Here is a 16190-nt window from a genome sequence, read left to right on the forward strand (position 1 = left end):
ACAGCTTCTAGCTTTCTTTCACAGCACCTACACTCCCAAGTCCACAGCAAATCACAGCTGCAGGCTGCTAGGCAGTCAGCAAGTGACCCAAGCACGCCAATGACGAAAAACCTCTGCCAACTACATATTCACAAAGGCAAAATACAGTTGTGACACAAATGTTAATAAACTACCCAGAGCCACTCAGCTCAAGTGAAGCCTCTTCTCTTGGCTTCTCACAAGATGTCCATCTAACAGTTTCTGACTAAGTCAGATGCAGCCTTTCAGCAAGTACTAGTACACTGCACAGCTACAGACCTCAGAACCTGAAGAGTGTGAATGAATTGGTGGTTTTTCCTCAAACAGGGCTACATACTAATTAAAACCACACACTATGTGATTCCTCACGTTCCAAGAGAGCACAAAACAGCACTTATATCTTTATACCTCTGGATCTTCCACTCACTTTTCACCCAATAACCCATTATATTTTTTCCAAAGAAGTTAAAGATGAAGTTAATGCGGTATAGAACAGGACATGAGCCCAGTAGGGCCCTGGGCTCGTGCACGCGGATGGTGCCATGAGCAACCTGAGCTACAGAGACCTCACACCCGAGGGCCCCAGAAACGTCAAGAGAAATACCTTCATGGGCACCTTGCAGCCATCACTGCCTCCTCTGCCCAGCTTGCCGTAGTCCCCATCCCCCCAGGACCAGACAGTGTCGTCATCCGTGAGGCAGAGGGTCTGGGCGTCTCCACTGCCACAGGCAACGTCGACCACACGGTGGCCCTGCAACGCCTCCACCTGCAGAGAAAAGGGACTTAGGGGTTATCTGACCACAACAGGAAGGAGAATCTCCCTGAGAGAGGCTGAGGATTTTTTTTTGTTTTTGGGATGCCTTTTTTAATTCTTCCCAAAAAACAGGTAATCTTAATAATCCTATAAGATAAGACAGAAGATACCCCTCACATATTCAAACTACAGGCATCTCAGCTATAAGAGGCAGGTCTCAGTGTCCAATGCTCAGTTCTGCCACCCTATGGCCTCACCCAAAAAAACTGGGCCTTCTAGGAGACAAAAGTCTCTAGGTAGATGCCAAAGCAATATTTACTAGTGTAGATAAAATTTCAACACTATCCTGTTTAAATGACCTATGGAAAATATACCAAGATGGTTTTTATTCCCACCAAAAATAAAACTGTTAACTCTGAAACTAAAATGAATCTGCAACAGGAAATACTTTTTATTTTTAAAAAAGGATAATGACAACGGCAAGCTGTCCCTCCAGACCTCCCAAGCAAAGCTTCTCCTCACCAGCTTCGGCTTTAACTGGTCCTCACTGTCACTGTGCCCCAGACGGCCATAGCGGCCTTTGCCCCAGGTGTACAGGTCCCCAGCTGCAGTGACACAAGCACTGTGGGCTCCACCGGCAGCAACATCAACCACCTCAGTTCCTCTCAGAGACTCAATGACGCGAGGACGGTCACACGGACTGCAAAAAACATCACCAAATATAGCAGAAAGAGTTTAATTCCTGAATATTTTTAAATTATTTAATATTAGGCTTCTGGTTTGCTGTTCACTTATTCAATGCACACCTCTCAATCTACATCAAGTCAATCATTAAAAAAAAGAAAATCAATCTGGAGGAATCCTTCAGGCCTGAACTCTAAATTACATAATACCCTACCTACCTTCTTTTATACAAACTGCCAAATGCCAGAGAAGAGATGTACAGTCTAAATCAAGGGGTAGCACTTACAGGTTGACTAAGTCTGGACTATAACCTGTTTTTGAAAGGCCAGTGAACTGAGAATGGGTTTTACATTTTTTAAGGGCTGTAAAACAAACAAACAAAACAAGAAAGAAGCATAGACAACAAAGATGGTATGTGACTGACAAAATATTTATTAGTATCTGGCCTTTTAGAGAAACAGGTTATCCACCCTTGCTATAAATCAACTTTTTATTTACAGACTCAAATAGTCTACAACGTGACCAAGCACTTTCTTTTTCTTGAGTTTTGAAAGCTCTTTTTAATGATTTCAGATACAAGACCTTAGTCAAATATATGATGGCAAATGTTTTCCCAGTCTGTAGCATGTCCATCTTAACACTGTCTTTATAAAAATTGTGGATTTCTTCAAAGAGAAGTTCACAATTTTTAAGAAGTCCAATTTATCCTATTTTTCTTTATTGAATTGTGCTTTTGGAGTTCTAGCTAAAAAATCTTTGTCTGACTTAAGGTCACAAAAGTTTTCCCCATGTTTTCTTCTAGAAGTTTTTAATTTTAGGTATATGAATTAATCTTGGATATGATGCAAGATAATTCAGGTTCAAAGATCGAGGTATTCCCTTAGGCAAGGCTGAAGATTTCAGGCTATGGTATGTGGAATTCAGGCTATAGTCCTTATTTCTGGACGGATTACTGGACATGTTGCACAGTCCATGCTTTAAACCAGATCTGAACAGAAGAACGGCTAGTTGGCCTAGGTAGAAAGTGAAGGATTTGGTTTAATTTTGTATATTAACGGTACAAGATAAGAATTTAGGTTCACTGTTTACCATATGGTTATTGAATTGTTCACAACCATTCACTGAAAAGACTATCTTTTCTCCAAAAACTTGTCTTTGAACATCTGTAAATTTTTCAATGCAAACTGTGAGGGACAAATCAAATTTCATTCTTCCATATTTATTGTGTCAGTATCTGCAAGTGCATTTTTGGACTGCCCATCCTGTTCTGCTCCACTGACATATTTCTCTCTTTACAGTACCTCACAGTCTTGATTACTGTATCTTTATAATGAGACTTGAAGTTAGGTGGTATCAGCTCTCCAACTTTGCTCATTTTCAAAGTTTGTTTTTACTATTATAAGTACTTTGCATTTCCACATGAATTTTATAATCAGCTTGTCAATTTCTACACAAATTTTGAATGGGAAGGGGTTGAGTCGATAGGTTAATTTGGGAAAAACAACAAATTAACAATATTGAGTCTTCCAATCCATGAACACAGTATACTCCTCCATAATTTTAGGTCTTTTACAATTTCTCAGTAACATTTTTATAGGTTTTTTTTGTTGTCTATAAGTTATCCTATCTTTGGGTCAAATTTATTCCTTACTATTTCAATTTTAGGGGAAGGGTGTCATAAGTAGTATTTTAAAATTTCAATTTCTGATTGCATATGTAATATGTATAAAGACACACAATTGACTTTTTTTGATACAGGAATGTTTCCTTTGTCTACAACTGACTTTTATTTACTGATCTTCTATCCTGCAACTTTGCTAATCTCACCTCTTAATTCCAATAGCTTTTCTGTAGATACCATCAGATTTTCTACATAAATAATTATATTATGTGTAAATGGACAGTTTTAATTCTGAATATTCACTGGAAGGACTGATGCTGAATCTCCAATACTTTGGCCACCTGATGAAAACAGCTGACTCATTAGAAAAGACCCTGATGCTGAGAAAGATGGAAAGCAGGAGGAAAAGGAGATGACAGAGGACAAGATGGTTGGACGGCATCACCAACTCAATGGACATGAGTTTGAGCAAGCTCCAGGAGATAGTGAAGGACAGGGGAGTCAGGTGTGCTGCAGTCCATGGGGTCACAAGGAGTTGGACTGAGCGACTGAACAACAACAAATTCTCTTTCCAATCTGAATGCCTTTTATCTCTCTGCATTGTTGTAGTGCACTTGCTAAACCTGCTAAACAATGCTGAACACAACAAGACAGGGATGTCCCTGTCTTGTTCCTGGAGACAGGAAAAGTGCTAGGTCTGCCACTATCAGGCACTATGTTAGTCCTAGGTTTAACAGAGATGTCCTGTATCAAGTTTAGGAAGTTTTCCTTCCTTCCTATATTGCTGAAAGTTTTTTTTTTTTATCAGAAACAAAGGTTAATCTGCCAAATGCTTTTCTGCCTTTCATCCATTGAGATAATCAAAATAATTTTTCTTTTTTATACTGATCAATTTTTTAATGTTAAAACAATTATTCAATTTCTGGCATAAACCTCACTTGGCCATACTACTTTATCCTTTTACATACTGTTAAGACTCAATTTTCTAAACTATTAAGAATTTTTACATCTATGTCAATGAAGGATATTAGTCTGTATTTTCCTAATAATATCTGAGTCTCATTTTGATATAAGAATATAACTGTCCCCACAAAATACTAAATTGGGGCAAATTCCCTTCTTCACTATTCTGAAATAGTTTGTACAGAACTTGTATTATCTGTTACTTCCATGTGTGGTAGAAATCACTAGTCATCTATATGGTCTTGAAGACTTATTTGTGGAAAATTTAGTTTTTTAAATAGACACAGGGCTATTCAAGTCATCCTTCCTGAGTGAGCATTAAAGAATACATGTCCTTTGAGGAACATGTCCATTTCACCTCAACAGTTAAATCCGTTTGCATAAAGTTATTCAACATACTTCATCTTTCAGTAACTACACATCTTCAGTGATGAAAACTCCCTCATTCCTGATAGTCCTACACACTCGTGTGAGTGTGTGTAGAGATAGATCAGTTTAAATGGAGGTTTTCATTGATTACACTTTCTCAAAGAACTTATTTATGTTTTCTTTCATTTTCTTCCATTTTTCTGTTTTCTATTTCATGGATTCTTGCTCTGATCTTTCTTTCTTATTTCCTTCCTTCTGCTCACTTTATCTCTCTTATTCTAGTTTCTTTTTTTTTTTTTTTTCCTGCTAATTATGAATAGTTTATAATTCTAGTTTCTTAAAGTAGAAGCTGAGGTCATTGTTAGGGACCATTTTTCTTTTATAAAAAGGCATTTTATGCTATAAGTTTCCTTCTAAGTACTGCTTTTTCTCAATCCTACATATTTTTACATGCTGTTTTCACTTTCACTCAGTTCAAAATTGTTTCTAATTTAGCTCTGATTCTTTCTTTGACCTATCAGTTATTTTAACATGTTTTACTTACTTTCCAAATTAATGGAGGATTATACATTATTGATTTACTCAATTTCTAATCAATTCCATTGTGGTCAGAGAAAATCTTTTATATAACTTGAATCTTTTTGATTTATGAGATTAGTTTTCTGGCCCAAATTATGATCTATCTTAGCAGGTGTTCCATGTGTACTTAAAAAGAATGTCTTATTAAGTAAGTAGTACTCTATTGTGATCAAGTTGGTCGATAAAGTTGTTCAAGTCTCCTGACAGATTTCTATCCACCAACTCTAGCAGTTATTGAGTTGTTGTTCAGCTGCTAAGTCATGGCCAACTCTCTGCAACCCCGTGGACTGTAGCACTCCAGGCTTTCTTGCCTCTCAGTCTCCCCACAAGTGAGTGTCAGTGCTCACCTCTGGAGATCACTGAACACACTTTATCGCCTGTTACTCAATGCCTTGAGGGCTGCTGTTTCATGTGTCTTGCCTGGTGCTTTAGTTATTTCAGATGCAAAGGTCCTGTGACTCCAAAGTGGCCTTTAGTTCCCATTAATTTTTAAAAATTACTGAGTGTGGTTGTTTTGTGTAAAAAACTGTGTCATCTGTGTGTTCCTTTCCCCTCACTGCCATTTGCTCTGTATTATAGGTATTTATAGGTTTAGCATCTGCATGTTCACAAAATGCCAGCTATTTGTGGAGAACTAGAACCAAGGTAAGCAGCCTCAGGGGAAAGGACAAGATGAAGCTCACCATACTTGGTAATCAGAAATCAAAATTCAGATTTGATGTCCCCCAACAGAGAGGTCATGTAGACGAGCCTAAATAATGTTACATGAATTATTTCTGCTAAATAAGTCACTAGGTTTGAGTAAATTATTGCAGATGTTGTCCTTAAAAACAAACTGCCAATATACTATACAAGCATTAGCACAAATAAAATCAAGAAAAGGAAAACGTAACACTGAAAATGATGTTTTCACAAAATACCTTCTGTTGCCATGCCCCAACTTCCCATCTTCTGCTTCACCCCAAGAGTAAACTTCTCCTTCTGAAGAGAGGGCAAGACAGTGTTTTCCTCCTGAGTTCACAGCTACTTTCTTAATGAACACATGCTGAATGGATTCAAGTAATGTGGGGGTGGACACCGATTCTGTCCCTCCAACTCCTAGTCTGCCGCCCGCACCATACCCAGTGGCATATAGCTACAAAATAAAATAATACAGGCATCATATTTTTATCTAAGGATCCTATATTTTAATACTCAATAAATCAAATCAATGCCCTAGGTATTTTTACCACAGAAAAATGAAATTTAAAATTAAGACTTTATTTTTGCTTTATCAGAACTCTAAAAATTTAAGAAAAAATTACAATGAATAGAAACCCCAAATTCAGAAAATGTATTTTGAACATACGTCTTTTCCCTGAAAGTACTTCTATTTTTGTCTAGAATAGCAATTACAATTAATACCAAGAAAAGCAAAAACAATTTAATTATCTATTATATGCAACCCCGGAGAAGGAAATGGCAACCCACTCCAGAATTCTTGCCTGGAGAATCCCATGGACAGAGGAGCCTGGCAGCCCATGGTCCACAGGGCTGCAGAGAGTCGGACACAACTGAAGCGACTAAGCACACGTGCACACACTACATGCAAATGCCAAATAACACCTACACAAATACCCACAGGAAAAGTATACATATATCAATATTTCAGCAAAGCAGTATATAAATCACATAGTAGAATATACTATTTTTTCATTCATTCTAGGTGGGTAATTCATTTAGGATATAAAACATCTTTATCATTAAAAAAAATAGTCAAGACTGCCATTTCCAAATGCATGTCAAACACCCCTCCTGTAACAATTTAAAGGCTGCTTCACATTGTTTCAACTGGTCTGCTGCACTGACACAACAGGAAGGAAACTTGAAGGCCCAAAACAAGAAGTAAAACCAAGAATTCAGACAGATAAAGGAGCCCAAAGTCAGTTTCCCCTGGGAATGTTTCGAGGATCTCAAGTGCACAGGGTGTGGGGGGTTAGGAGTCAAGCCCAAAGGGAAACTGTGCAAAAAGAACAGGCTGAGAAGGGCTTCCTCTCACTCAGACTGAATGAGAACTAAGAAGAAAACAAAGAAAGTTGTCTTTCTCAACCTTAGGATTGAATGAAAGGGTGGAAAATCTCTCCTGAGAATTCATAACCACAAAAGCTGGTCACTGAGTTGGTTTTCAGTCTGAATTAATGCTACCTATGGTCTAAATTCTGTAGGTAGAGAATTTAATTTACAATGGCTTAGACTTGGAGTACCCTAAACTCTCTTTTGATTAGTGACTTTAGACCAGACCTCTAACACCACAAACTTCTTAACCAGCAGAGGCAGGAGAGAACACCACGTGAAAAAGCAAACAAATGTGCTGGCTTCTCTTTTTCTCTTCATTTAGATACCACCTGATCCCTCAGGCTCTGCCTGGAAACTTTCATGGAGCTATTTCCAGACAGTTTTCTATGCTTCAAAAAGCTGTCCCATCCTTTCAGAGTCCTACTTCTTGCAGATATTTAACTAAGATGTTAATAGATTCTAATAGTTTTGGATATCATTTTTTTAAATGTGTCCATTAATTGCATAACAAATCTAAATAAAAACAACAACAAAAAAAACTAGGCCTCATCTCAAAGAATTTCTACATAAAATTTTCCAAGGAAAATAGTCAGATCATAGTTTTAAAAATTCCCATTATCTAAGAGTGAAAAGAAACAAAGTCCAATATTATGTTTAAAGAAATAAAAACTTGAAAGTATCCCCAAGGAATGAGAGACTAAGATAACACAAAGCAGAACTTCCAGAAATTAAAAAAATAGAGTTTAAATTAAAAGCCCTGATGCATAAAAGAGTTATAAGCAGGTGAAGAAATATTAGAAAACTAGTATATGGCTCTAAGGAAATTATCCAGCATATGGCAAAGAAACACGGAAAGAAGAGGCAACAGAAAAGAAGAGAGAACTGGGAATAGATCTCCTCATTGAACATCAATTAGAACTCGGAGTTTTAAGTACAGATCATAGAGAAAATATGGCTGAGAGGCAATATTTGAAAAAATAATGTCTGAGAATTTATCAGAATGTTAAAAGACCAGTTCCCTAGAACCAGGAAGCTCATCCCTCATCCCTCACCACCTGGTTAAAAAAAAAACAATAAAAAAAGGACAGGAAAAATAAAAAGAAATTGACATCTAAATATATCATAGTGAAAGTATAAGTCACTAAACAAAGATTTTAGAAGCAGATGTTATACAAAGGAAGGATTTAACTTTCATTTAGGTAAAAATTAATCTGACTGCTGACATCCTAGGTCATGATCAATGAGGGCCAAAAACCAGAAGAACAAAACTTTTAATAGACTGACTAAAAATAATGGTCAACCGAAAATTTTATACTCTGGGACATGGCTTGGATTGCTACCCACAGGCCAAATCAGGCCCACCACCTGTTTTTTATTTAAAAAAGAAAAGTTTTATTAGAGCACAGGCACACTCACTCATTTTCATATTCACCACAAGCTGCTTTCATAATTGTAACAGAGATCAGATTGTATGATTCCCATAGCCAAAAAACACTATGGCAACCTTCACAGAAAAAGTTTGCAACACTGACCTAGAAAAAGGACAAAATTAAGATATTAAAAAAAACAATCAGGAGATTAACCAACAACAGACCCTCACTAAAAGAAACTGAAAATACATGTTTAAAGTATCAGTAGAAGGACTGACCACCTGCCCTGCCTCTTGAGAAATCTGTATGCAGGTCAAGAGGCAACAGTGAGAACTGGACATGGAACAACAGACTGGTTCCAAATAGGAAAAGGCTGTATATTGTCACCCATTTAACTTATATGCAGAGTGCATTATGAGAAACGCTGGGCTGGAATAAAGACTGCCGGGAGAAATATCAATAATCTCAGATATGCAGATGACACCACCCTTATTATACAGTGAAGAAGATATGCAGATGACACCACCCTTATTATAAAGCAAAGAAGAACTAAAGAGCCTCTTGAAAGTGAAAGAGGAGAGTGGAAAAGTTGGCTTAAAGCTCAACATTCAGAAAACTAAGATCATGGCATCTGGTCCCATCACTTCATGGCAAATAGATGGGGAAACACTGGAAACGGTGACAGACTTTATTTTGGGGGGCTCCAAAATCATTGTAGATGGTGATGCAGCTATGAAATTAAAAGATGCTTGCTCCTTGGAAGAAAAGTTATGACCAACCTAGACAGCGTATTAAAAAGCAGAGACACTATTTTGTCAGCAAAGGTCTGTCTAGTCAAAGCTATGGTTTTTCCAGTAGTCATATGGATGCGAGAGTTGGACTATAAAGAAAGCTGAGCACCAAAGAATTGATGCTTTTTCACTGTGGTATTAGAGAAGACTCTTGAGAGTCCCTTGGACTGTAAGGAGATCCAACCAGTCCATCCTAAAGGAAGTCAGTCCTGAATATTCATTGGAAGGACGGACGCTGAAGCTGAAGCTGCAATCCTTTGGCCACCTGATGTGAAGAACTGACTCATTTGAAAAGACCCTGATACTGGGAAAGATTGAAGGCAGGAGGAGAAGGGGATGACAGAGGATGAGATGGTTGGATGGCATCACTGACTCAATGGACATGAATTTGAGTAAACACCGGGAGTTGGTGATGGACAGGGAGGCCTGGCGTGCTGCAGTCCATGGGGTCGCAAAGAGTCAGACACAACTGAGCGATTGAACTGACCTGAGAAGGAAAATTATCCCAGATAATTGAGGACATAAGAAATAACTGGTGAGAAAAGATGTGTATAACATTTGGGTAAATCCAGAAAACTATATGGTCTATATAAAAAAACAATAATAATAATGTTTATTATTAGTGACACAGGTTAGGGCCAAAACGCAGAATAACAAAGGATCAGCCTTTCTTATTTGGGAGGAGTACAGAAATACTGACTAACTTTAGATTTTAGATATGTTAAAACAACCAGAAAACTCCAGAAAACAGAAAAAGAGTGCCGGGAGCCGGCATATTGCATACTGAGGGCATATTGCATACTGAGTGCATATTGCATATTGAGTGCAGCACTTTCCACAGCATCATCTTTCAGGATCTGGAATAGCTCAACTAGAATTCTATCACTGCCGGGAGCCAGCGTGAGGAGCTCCACCCATGACAAAGGTCATGAGGAAGGAGGCTCGGCATACGCAAAGGCGGGATCGAGCCTCAGGAGTCCCCCTGGAAATTCTCGAGCATCTACCCCCCAAACCAGAGTCTGCCTACTTTCTGCTTTGTGCTCTCACCTACACCTCTGACTTTACGGGGGGCTGTCCCCCACTACCTCTCTCTGAAAAAAGTTAGCTTACAGCTCCAGGTAATAATTCCTGGGTGTGACAGTGTTTAACCTACAAACTCCTTTGGAAATCCTCTAGCCTGCCTGAATAGGTTTTTCCGGCCACATGTGATTGTTCAGAGCCTCCCAACTGTGAGAGGCAGGAGATGTTCTAAACTGTCTAAACACAGATTCCTTTGAGTAGTTAAAAGATTGATTAGAAATTGTATTGGTGAAGGGTTTTTCACTTATTGGGCCAATGTTTGCTGCTAAGTCTCCATACTCCTTACCTACTGTGTCCTTGGCAGTGTATTGATTGATATAATGGGAGTATAGAAATGTAAGTAGTAGCCTCAATGTTTGTAACCTTGGACCCTTGAGTTAATTCTTTTCTTGATTGAGCCCACCTCACCTTTGCCCTATAGGAATGCAGCTTTGTCCAATGCTTTTTTGGAGGCTGGTGCCTGACTTTGGAATAATCACCTTTAGAGAAAGATAAGTTTCTTAAAATGTTAACAGGCCTCCTGGCCAGAAGATGATGTAATTCACCTGAACTTTTGCATATGATAAGTTTGAAAGCCTGGCTTTGATTAGGACCAGGAACTGCTGTCCTTGCATGACTCCACCCCTTCCCCCATTATCCTCTATGCACAACTTAAGGTATAAAAACTACTTTGGAAAATAAAGTGCGGGCCTTGTTCACTGAAACTTGGTCTCCCCATGTCACTCTCTCCCCCAAATTCTGGCTGAGTCTCCATCTGGAGCGCGGAACCTGCCATGCTTGCTAATTATGCCTGGGCTTCTAAGATCTGACCGGGGAGGCCTCAGTGTCTCCTCTCCTTTGGGAGAACGGAAGGATGCCTGCGGCCTATGTAAGTGGTGCAAACTTCTTGTCTTGAAGTTTTATTGGTCTCCCGCATAAACCAAGCTACTCAGCCTCTTTTCTCCACTGAATTTTCCTACTGAGCTATCCTCATCCTATTACTCTTTATATCTTTGATAAAATATTTAAATAAATAGGTCGCCGATGCCGTCCCCGCTTCAAATACCCTGGATCAGCCGGGGCTGGTCCCCAGCAAAAGAGAGCTACACTTCAACCCTTGATACTTCTAGGTAGCATGACCTTGATACTTCTGGCGGGTAGCCTCTGATTTGCTTCCCAGAGTCCCTGCTTGCAGGATTCCCACCCCTATGTAATCCCTCCTTAGATGTGGGCTGAGCCCAGTGACACTCTCCTAATGGATAGAATATAGCAACAGGGATGACATGTCACTTCTGCATTAGCTTGCACAAGACTGTGACTTCTGTCTTGCTCGCAGGCTCTCCTGCTTTGACAAAGCCAGCTGACATGTTGTAAGATGGCAAAGAGCTGAAGGCAACCTCAGCCAATAGGTCATGGCAAGCTGAATCTTCCTCAGGCCAGTCCTGCAGCAACTGCAGCCTGATGAGAGAGTCTAGGTTGGAGGACCAACCTAAGCCACCCAGACAGACTGTGACATAATAAATTTGTATTGTTTCATGTAAACTGTTGTAAGTTAAATATAGTATCATAACCTGACGTGCAATGGATAAGACAAATAAATACATTATGATGATCACACTCATGACCCTGGGTGTCCCTAAAATTCCAAACACAAACCAATATGTGTGTGTGTGTGTGTGTGTGTGTGTGTGTGTGTGTATACACAGGTGTGTGTGTATATATATATAAATATTTATAAATATATAAATAAAACAGAACCTAACCAAGTAAGGTTTCTTCAATGGATGCAAGACCGTTTGATACAGGAAAAGCAGTCAATCTAATATACTATATTAATCTTTGGCCCCCTGATGCAAAGAGCTGACTCACTGGGAAAGACCCTGAAGGCAGGAGAAGGGGGTGACAGAGGATGAGACGGCTGGACAGCATCACTGACTCAGTGGACATGACTGAGTTTTGAAGAAACTCCAGGAAATAGTGAAGGACAGAAATGCTGCAGTCTATACAGTTGCAAAGAGTTGGCCATGACTTAGCGACTAAACAACACGAGGAGAAAAACATCTGTATGTTAGTGTTTTAAATGTAGAAAGTTTGACAAAAGTCAATATCCATTCATAACTAGAAAAAAGATGCAAACTTCCTTAATTTGATAAAGGGCATCTGTCAGGAAGCATTTAACAGGAGGCTTCCTGGGTGCTGTTTTGGATCTGTCATGAATCCTCTGTCCCTTAGCAAACTACTCCCAGGGGCTTAGGAATGCATGCATTTCCTTTGTTAGTTTTTCCATACGGTGATAAGTAACTATTTACGACCCTCTTCCTTTCTATGAACCATACAGTAAAAGTGATTATTTACGACCCTCTCTCTTTCATATAGATGACCTCATGTTTCCTTGATAACTTGTAAGTTTTGATTTTATCTCTGCTGGAAATAGCTACCTTGTAAGAGAGTATAAATACCCACAAAATGTTGAATAAGACACCTTTGCTCCATCAGAGCTTTGGGCCCCGTGTCTTCTTTCTCTCTCTCTCTCTCTCTCCCTCTCTCTTTCAGGCTAATTCTCTGGAGTACAGAGGCCCTCTGGGTTCACTTTCCTGCCTGGGCTTTTAAGATCCTCTCCAGAAGGTGCTCTGCCCCTTCACCCCTTCGAGAGGGCGCCTGAGGCCTTCGTGAACAGAGCAAGCCCCGTGTCAGGGACGTCACTGGTTTTCTGTGTAAACCAAGGAATATCAGCCTCTTTCTCTCTCCTTTACTTTCTTATTGCCGACTCCAGACCACCAGGTTCCAGTCCATTAAAGGACTTCAACAGGCATCTATCAAAATCTCACAGTGTGTGAAGGATCCCATCACAGTGTTTCTTTTGCAGCCTAAATTAAGACAAAAAGAAGGTCCATTACCACCACCCCTGTTCAGTATTATACTGCAATTCCCACCCAGCCCAATTAGCTCCATTTCTCTGTAAAAGACAGGTGAACTGAAAAGGAATGAACAAAATTTATCTCAGAACATGAATTTATAAAGATGATACAAAACAGTTTGAGATACTAAGAAAGAAGAATATAATAAAGTCACTAGACATATGGGCCACCCTTTGGATGAGGGCTTCCATTGCGGCTCAGTTGGTAAAGAATCCATCTGCAATGCAGGAGACCTGGGTTTGATCCCTGGGTTGGGAAGCTGTTCCGGAGGAGGGAACAGCTACTCACTCCAGTATTCTGGCCATGGAGAATTCCATGGACTGTATGGGATTGCAAAGAGTTGGACATGACCGAGCAACTTTCACTTTCACTAGACATACAGTCAATATATAAATATCAACTATTTGAATGTATCAGTAGCAATTTTTTAAAAGACAGCATTATGGGAGAACTTCCAAGACGGTGATAGAATAAGATGGGAAAGTCACCTTCCTCTCCACAAATACATCAAAAATACATCTACATATGAAACAACTCCTAAAGAACACCTTCTGAATGCTGGCAGAAGACCCAGACTTTCAAACAGGCAAGCCAATCTCCTTAGAATGAGGTAGGTCAAAAGATAAAGGTTAAAAAAACGAGACAAAGGATTTCAGGATGGGGACCTGAGCTCTGGGGAGACAGCTGTAAAGGAGGTAAAGTTTCCACATACTCAGAAACCCCTCATGGAAGGTGGGGCAGGGGGGGAGCTTCAGAACCTCAGAGGGGAACACAATGGCGGGGGCTCGGAAGGCAAAATGGAGAGAACTCACCACAAAGATAGCTGCCAAACATTACTTCCCAGGTGAGAAGCTGCTCATACTGCTGGCCTAGAACAAATCGGGGCTGAGTGCTGAGGCTCAAGCTTTGAATCTCAGGGAGAGGTCCTGATTTGGCCAACTGTGAGAATACTCTGAGGACGTTAGTAGGACACAGCTGAGGGAGTCCAGGGAAAAAACTGAGCATCCCAGAGAGACAAAATATCGTTGCCACTGGAACACTCCAACTCCTACTCCATGCATTTGCAGACAGCAGTGTGTGCCCAGGTGGTGGCTGTCAAAACCAGCAAAACTGGTAGGAGAGCCAGAGGCAGAAGTGACATGACTGCAGTTTACGTAAACATAAGTGACTAGACACTGCCAAAACCAGGGCAAGGGCCTGAGGCAGCAGACAAAAAGCCGTCACTGCAGTCCCGACCCCAGAGGCGGCAGCTGCCAACGGCTGTGAGCAGGCACAGGTTACTGCCCAACCCACGCTGGGAGTCTATGCAGCTTGATTCTTCCTAGGGACCCACAAATTGAGGTATATTCCTCTGGGAGAGCACATGACCCGCCTCAGACTATGACAACATCTGGCAAGTCTAACGCCGCAGGCACTACTTAGTACATCCTAACTGTGGCTGCCACATTCCACCCTCTCCACAGCCCAAGGGAACAAGTGGGCCCTAATAAGCCTTGGCCTTCTCCACCTCTTGCCTGGCTAAGGAACAAACACTGGAGGATAGCCTATAAGCAGAGCTAATCGATCAAAATCACTAGAGTTGATCAACAAATGTAACAGTCATAGGATATATTAATAAAATTAATATACAGAAATTCCTTGCATTCCTATACACTAACAGTGAAAAATCAGAAAGAGACATTAAGGAAAACAATCCCATTCACCACTGCAACAAAAAGAAAATACCTAGGAATAAACTGACTTAAAAAGACAAAAGACTTGTATGCAGAGAACTATAAGACACTGATGAAAGAAATCAAAGATGACACAGAAAGATGGAGAGCTATTCCATGTTCTTGGAAGAATCAACATCATGAAACTGACTATACTACTCAAAGCAGATTCAATGCAATCCCTATCAAACTACCAATGGCATCTGTCACAGAACTGGAACACAAAATTTCACAATTTTTATGTAAACACAAAAGACCCCAAATAGACAAAGCAACCTTGAGAAAGAAAAAAAAGCTATAAGAATCAACCTTCCTGACTTCCGGCTATACTACAAAGCTACAGTCATCAAGATAGTATGGTTGGCACAAAAAACAAAAATATAGACCAATGGAATAAGATAGAAAGCACAGAGATAAACCCACGCATCTATGGGCATCTATCTTTGACAAATGACACAAGAACATACAATGGAGAAAAGACAGCCTCTTCAGTAAGTGGTGCTGGGAAAACTGGACAGCTACACGTGAAAGAACAAAACTAGAACACCTCCTAAGACATACACAAAAATAAACTCAAAATGGATTAAAGATCAGAAACTATAAAGCTCCTAGAGGAAAACACAGGCAGCACACTCCTTGACATAAATCACAGTAAGATCCTCTATGACCCACCTCCTAGAATAATGGAAATTAAAATAAACAAGTAGGACCTAATTAAACTTGTAAGTTTTTGTACATCCAAGGAAACTATAAACAAGGATAAAATAATTGCAATTATTTTCTCCAAACTCTCAGAATGGAAGAAAACAGCTGCAATCCAAAATATACAAGTAGCTCATGCAGCTCAATATCAGAAAAACAAAGAACCCAATCAAAAAATTGGTGGAATATCTAAACAGACACTTCTCCAAAGACATACAGATGGCCAACAAACACATGAAAAGATGCTCAACACTGTTCATTATTAGAGAAATGCAAATCAAAACTACAATGAGTTATCACCTCATAACAGTCAGAATGGCGATCAGCAAAACATTTACCAACAACAAATGCTGGAGAGGGTGTGGAGAAAAGGGAACCCTCTTGCACTGTTGGTGGGAATGTAAATTGATACAGCCATTATGGAAGATAGTATGGAGATTCCTTAACAAGCTAGTCTTAGTTCAACTACCATATAACCCAGCAATCCCACTACTAGACATATACCCTGAGAAAACCATAATTGAAGAAGACACATGTGTTCACTGCAGTACTATTTATAGTAGCTAGGACATGGAACCAACCTAGATGTCCACTG

At 39.8% G+C, this 16190-nt stretch overlaps 1 protein-coding gene across 5 annotated transcripts in view; it reads right to left on the reverse strand.

Moving 5' to 3' along the window:
• Positions 1-16190, reverse strand: part of HERC2 (HECT and RLD domain containing E3 ubiquitin protein ligase 2) — a 235078-nt gene that overhangs the window by 22935 nt on the left and 195953 nt on the right. For all 5 annotated transcript variants that reach the window (XM_027554355.1, XM_027554358.1, XM_027554357.1 and 2 more), the window contains 3 exons: positions 5909-6123; positions 1295-1472; positions 623-784 (listed from right to left, as the gene is read on the reverse strand). In XM_027554355.1, coding sequence (XP_027410156.1) covers positions 623-784; positions 1295-1472; positions 5909-6123 — 555 coding nt within the window. The remainder of the gene's footprint in view (positions 1-622; positions 785-1294; positions 1473-5908; positions 6124-16190) is intronic.

The sequence above is a fragment of the Bos indicus x Bos taurus genome, chromosome 2 (genome assembly GCF_003369695.1).
Source record: "Bos indicus x Bos taurus breed Angus x Brahman F1 hybrid chromosome 2, Bos_hybrid_MaternalHap_v2.0, whole genome shotgun sequence".
Classification (NCBI taxonomy): Eukaryota; Metazoa; Chordata; class Mammalia; order Artiodactyla; family Bovidae; genus Bos; species Bos indicus x Bos taurus.